We start from the raw sequence: 4,906 nt of genomic DNA on the forward strand, positions 1-4,906 counted from the left end.
TGTGTTTTTGTTTTCTTTGGGTAAATACCCAGCAGGGAAATTGCTGGATCATATGACAGTTCTATTTCTAAATTTTTGAGGAACCTCCATGTCATTTACTGTAATGTCTGCACCAATTTACTATCATTGTAAACTTTACTATGCATTGTAAACTCTAAAGTTCTCTCTACTAATTATTGCTGTGAGTCAGTGAGCACAAAAGATGTGGTGCAGGAGGACTTCCTTTTCTCTACATCCTCACCAACAACTTATCTCTTGTTTTCTTGAAGTCAGGCATTCTGACAGGTGTGAGGTGATATCTCCTTGTGTTTTGATTTGCATTTCTATGATAATTAGTGATGTTGAGCATCTTGTCATGTGAACTGCTTTGTTTTCATGGGAGTCACTTTGACTTTTGAATCAAATGCATTGTAAACTCCAAAGTTCTCTCTACTAATTACTGTGACTGTTAGGCAGTGAATACAAAAGATGTCACACAGTCAAAACTACTGACTCTTGGTGCCTTTGAACTCCCCGCATCATTGCTCTATGAAGTCCTGTTCAAAGCACCTGTCATAATACTTCACACACAGTAGATGCTCAGAAATGCTTGATTAAACAATCCAAGAGGATGCAGTTAGACACCTTTATTTTGCAGATGGAAAGGAGGTTCAGAAGTTCTTTTTCAGTCATCTTGGGGTGTCACTTTTTTCTTCTGAAATTCTCTCACATCTGGAGACCTCTATCAGAGCACTAGGAGGAGGCATTTTGATTTTTAATTGTATGTGTCTAAGCAGAGAGGTAAGGAGGGGGATGAAATGGCAGAAGCTATTGTATGGTCAGAGGAGCACATTTTTAGGCCTGAAAACTTGATTCTCTCAGTTCACCCAGGTGGAACTGGCCACAGGGCTGGCTCCATGCCTGAACTGCCAGGAGTTTGACAAATGGACCAGCATGCCAAATTAATAATTTCCTCCATGACATTTATATGACTTGAGCATTGGAACAATGAGCATTCACAGAACACTTCCTCCTGGGAGAAATGTCACCTCAAGAGACTAAACCACAGATAAGAAGGGTGTGTAGGTAGCACAGAATTGCACATAGAGAGGTTCTTTATCAAGGCTGTGTGTACTGGGGCACTGGAAAACGTGTGTCCCTTCCTGATTTAGAGATATTAATTTTTTTAAAATTGGAGTACAATTGCTTAATTTTTTTATTTTTTATTTATTTTTTTTGTTTCTTTCAAAAAATATTTATAAACTTAGGGTGGAAGATTCAAAGAATCAGAGTCTCTTTCCCACCCAAAGCACAAATATCCCATGAGTCAAACCAAGGTAAATCCATCAACCCATAAATGAAACGCCACCCTCAGGAGCTCTGCCTTGAGGGGCAGGGGAGCTGATCTCTGGCTCCGGGCCCTAGTCCCCCTTGGTGATCAGGTCCTCGATGTAGGCATCCAGCTCGTCGTCTGTGTTAATGTCTCTGTCCTTTTGCAGGAGTGCCACGATGTTGGTCCTCAGCTTCCGCAGCTTCTCCGTCTCACGCAGCTTTCTCTCGGAGGTGCGCAGGCTCTCCTCAGAAGCCTTGGCCCGCAAGTCGGCGCGGCTCTGGTAGGAATGGCACAGGTTCTGCAGCCCAGCTTCATGCTGCCTGAAGTACTCTTTCAGAGGAAACGATATCAGCTCATCTGAATTCATAGCACTCAGCTCCTTCTTAGAGATGGGGAAACTTGGAGGCAGGAAGTACAGTAAACAATTCCGAAGAATCTGGACGAGGAGGTCAATGGTCTCGTGGTTGGTGCTGGGGGCGATGGTGTCAGGTTCGATGGGGATGCGGTCCGAGGTGGAGGGCTCTGCCGTGGCTACAGCTTGCTGGGCTACCGAATCCCCTGCCGGGGCCACCGCCACCACCACCTCTTCCCTGCCCTCCTGACGTGTGTCCTGGCTCTGATACTCTGGGGACGGGGGCTTCATCAACTGCACGTCCTCGCTGCCTCTCTCCATCCAGCGGTCTCTTGGTGTTGTGTCCGTGGGCACATAATCAAATTTCACCTTCAACTGCACTGCATTCTTGCCCACCTCCACAGCTGTGACACAGCCTGTGTACCACTCCCTATTCACACGCACCACCATGTGCAGCCCTTTATCTTTCTGAGCGCTCTTGATGTCAGCCGAGTCCTCTTCCCCAGAGCTGTCTGAGAGCTCATTCAAGGCCTTCTTTTCCTCCTTCACAGCAAACTTGCCCCTCTTGGACCTCTCCTTCCTCTTCTCAGCCTCTTCCTCTGTTTCTTCCTCATCAGAGACCCCGAGGCTCCGCTTCCGACCAGGAGTGGCCTGCGGGGAGAGTTTAGCGGGCAGCTCTGGCTTCTTGACCACTGGAGTCTTCAGGGCTCGGGGGGAAGGGACCTCCCGAGGGCTCCTGGAGTTGGGCTGGGGAGATGGTAACGGTGGCTGCACCGGTGGGCTGGGCCGGGACGCAGGCCTGACCAGAGTGTTGGCAGGCTTCCAGGGTTCCTCGTGAGGCTGGAGAAGCCAGGAAGTGCTGGCCTCCTCCCGGGCAGCCCGGGCAGCAGGCTTTGGGGTGCTACTGATGACAGGAGCCTTTCTGGGCTGGCTGGCTGGCCTGGGAGCTTGAAGGGAAGGGAGTCTGCTCGGCTCATTCTTGATCACAGCAGGTAAAGGAGGCGACCGAGGACGCTGAGGTCTACATGCAGGTTCCTCAGAGGAAGGTCTAGTGGTCACTTCCAAGGGCAGTTTCTTCAGGTCACCCTGGGAGCGAATGGGTGTGGTTTTCTGCAGGGCCTCCAGCTTCTCCTGCTGCTGGCAGATTTTCTGCGTCAGCTGCTTCTGCCGCTCCTCCTGCGTCTTCGGGTCCTTTCTCAGAGCCCCCAGGGGGAGCTTCTGCTTCTGCTCAGAGGCCTCGCACCGGTCCTGCTCAGGCTCAGGGTTCATGGAGCAAACCCAAGTGTCAAGGTAATCCCTCTCCACAGAATTCAGCTGAAAGGGGAGTGTCTGACACTTCAGACACAGATCACACTGGATGGTGGTTGGGATCTCCATGGATCGCCGCCGCTTGTAGTGCAGCTCACTGGATGGGGGCTGGTTCCAGCTGGCAGAGAGGTAGCCAAACTCATCCCAGAACTTGATGATTCCCCGCTGGGCAATGGCGATGTCCTTCCAATACTGCGCCAGGTGCTCCCCCATGGCCCGCAGCAGGTGCCGGTACTCCTTGGCGTCCGCGGAGCCCTGCTTGTTGTGTGTGGGCTCCAGGACCAGGTAGGGCACATCGAGGACCCCAACAACCCCACCACACGCCATCTTGATCAGGCGGCTACAGTTGTAGATGAACATTCTATCCAGGTCCCGGTGTTCAATGTTGACCCTGAAAACAAAGTTCAGTTCCTTAGGTTCTTTAAATGCTCGCTGCTTAGCCTCCTTGATCCGCTTCTTGACGTCGGCTTCCCTGCGCAGAGTAATGGCTGTGTTCTGGACCTGTCGCAACATCACCCCGGAGTCCCGTGTGAGATCTCCGCCCAGGCGCACTTCCAACATCCGAGCTTTGCTTTCTGCCTCCCGTGCCTTCTCTTCAGCAATCCTCGCCACGTGCTCAGCCTTCTTCACCTCCTGCTCCGCGCGGGTCTTGAACCTGCTTGATGTGTACTTGTACATCCTGGGTTTGTACGGGCAGCAGGAGAGCCTCTTGGTCTGCACCTTGTGCCCATGGATGAAGATCCGCATCCGGGGATCAATGTAGAGCAAGGCAGCGTAGGCACGGAAGGAGCGGTGCTCTGGCTTGGTGCCCTCCGGGGAAATCTCTGCCATCTGGATATCCCTTGGATTTGAGATTATGTCCAGCTCTGGCTCTCCGTTATCCATAAGTTTGAGGTTGAAGATGATTACCAGCGTTCCGCTGTCCCCAGGAATCTTCATGAACTGAGTCATCACCTCCTCTTCATTGCGGAAGGGAGAATATTTGTAGATGAGTTCTGTCTCGATGGCAAACTTCTCCACGTTATCTGTGACAGGTTCCCGGTTTCGAGCGTTCCAAGTGGGCAATGGGACTATCACCTCATCAATGCCCTCCTCCTCATAAAAGGTGCGTGACAGGAAGAGGCAGGTCATGGTGTCTTCCTTCTTGGTGAAGAGGATAAAATCCTTCCCGATGCGCATCGAGCCCGACTTTAACCCATTCCCGTACTGCCCAATCTGGGTGGACTCAGGCGTTCGCTTGGCCGACTTCCCAAACTGGATCACGCTGGCAGCATCACTTGGATCCATTCCCGCTCCATCATCCAAAAAACAAAGCATAAATCCTCCTCGAAGGTCCTCTCGCCTTTCTGCATAAATATCAATTCTCGTGGCATCAGCATCTCTTGCATTATCAACTAGTTTAGCAAGAGCACCAAGCAAGAATTCATGAGTGGTTGAATTTGTATGTAGATATTCGAAGGTTAGCTGAGCTCGATTCAGACTGCTGTAATTCGTGAGAGCCATGAGTGTGGTGATGTCTCCAGTTCTTTAACCACAGTCCGGAAGTCTAGCAACTTCAGTCGTAAAACTGGACAGCCACACGTGTCTTCGCCATCAATGATCCCAGGATCCTTAAATAAGCCCCAAACTGGCGACCACGATGTTGCTCCAGTGCATATGGCGTTAGTTCCGGCTCCACCACCTACCAACTGAAAGATTTCCTAAGCGCTGAAGACTGATTTCCGTTTTCAAAGCCCAGATCAAACCGAGCTTGCTGTGCGCCCCAATCTCCTCAGGGTAGTGAGTCAAATTACCTCACAGTGGCCCACTAAGTCGCCACAGAACCACCCAATCAACTCAGGCGGGCCGCGCCCCGCCCCCTTGCCCTCAGACAGCGGGCCCCGCCCCCTTGCCCTCAGACAGCAGGCCCCGCCCCCTTGCCCTCAGACAGCGGG

The 4,906-nt window shown here is 51.5% G+C and overlaps 1 protein-coding gene across 1 annotated transcript; it reads right to left on the bottom strand.

Moving 5' to 3' along the window:
* Window positions 1-1,218: 1,218 nt before the first annotated feature.
* Window positions 1,219-4,655, bottom strand: LOC122451384 (ATPase MORC2-like). Its single transcript, XM_043484175.1, has one exon. It carries the CDS (start codon window positions 4,473-4,475, stop codon window positions 1,401-1,403), a length of 3,075 nt encoding a protein of 1,024 aa, XP_043340110.1. The 5' UTR covers window positions 4,476-4,655; the 3' UTR covers window positions 1,219-1,400.
* Between the last annotated feature and the right edge of the window lie 251 nt (window positions 4,656-4,906).

This window comes from Cervus canadensis, chromosome 12 (genome assembly GCF_019320065.1).
Source record: "Cervus canadensis isolate Bull #8, Minnesota chromosome 12, ASM1932006v1, whole genome shotgun sequence".
NCBI lineage: Eukaryota > Metazoa > Chordata > Mammalia > Artiodactyla > Cervidae > Cervus > Cervus canadensis.

Excerpts from the sequence above, each read along its gene's own strand:
- LOC122451384 (XM_043484175.1), bottom strand. The coding sequence starts at position 4,475 with ATGGCTCTCACGAATTACAGCAGTCTGAATCGAGCTCAGCTAACCTTC.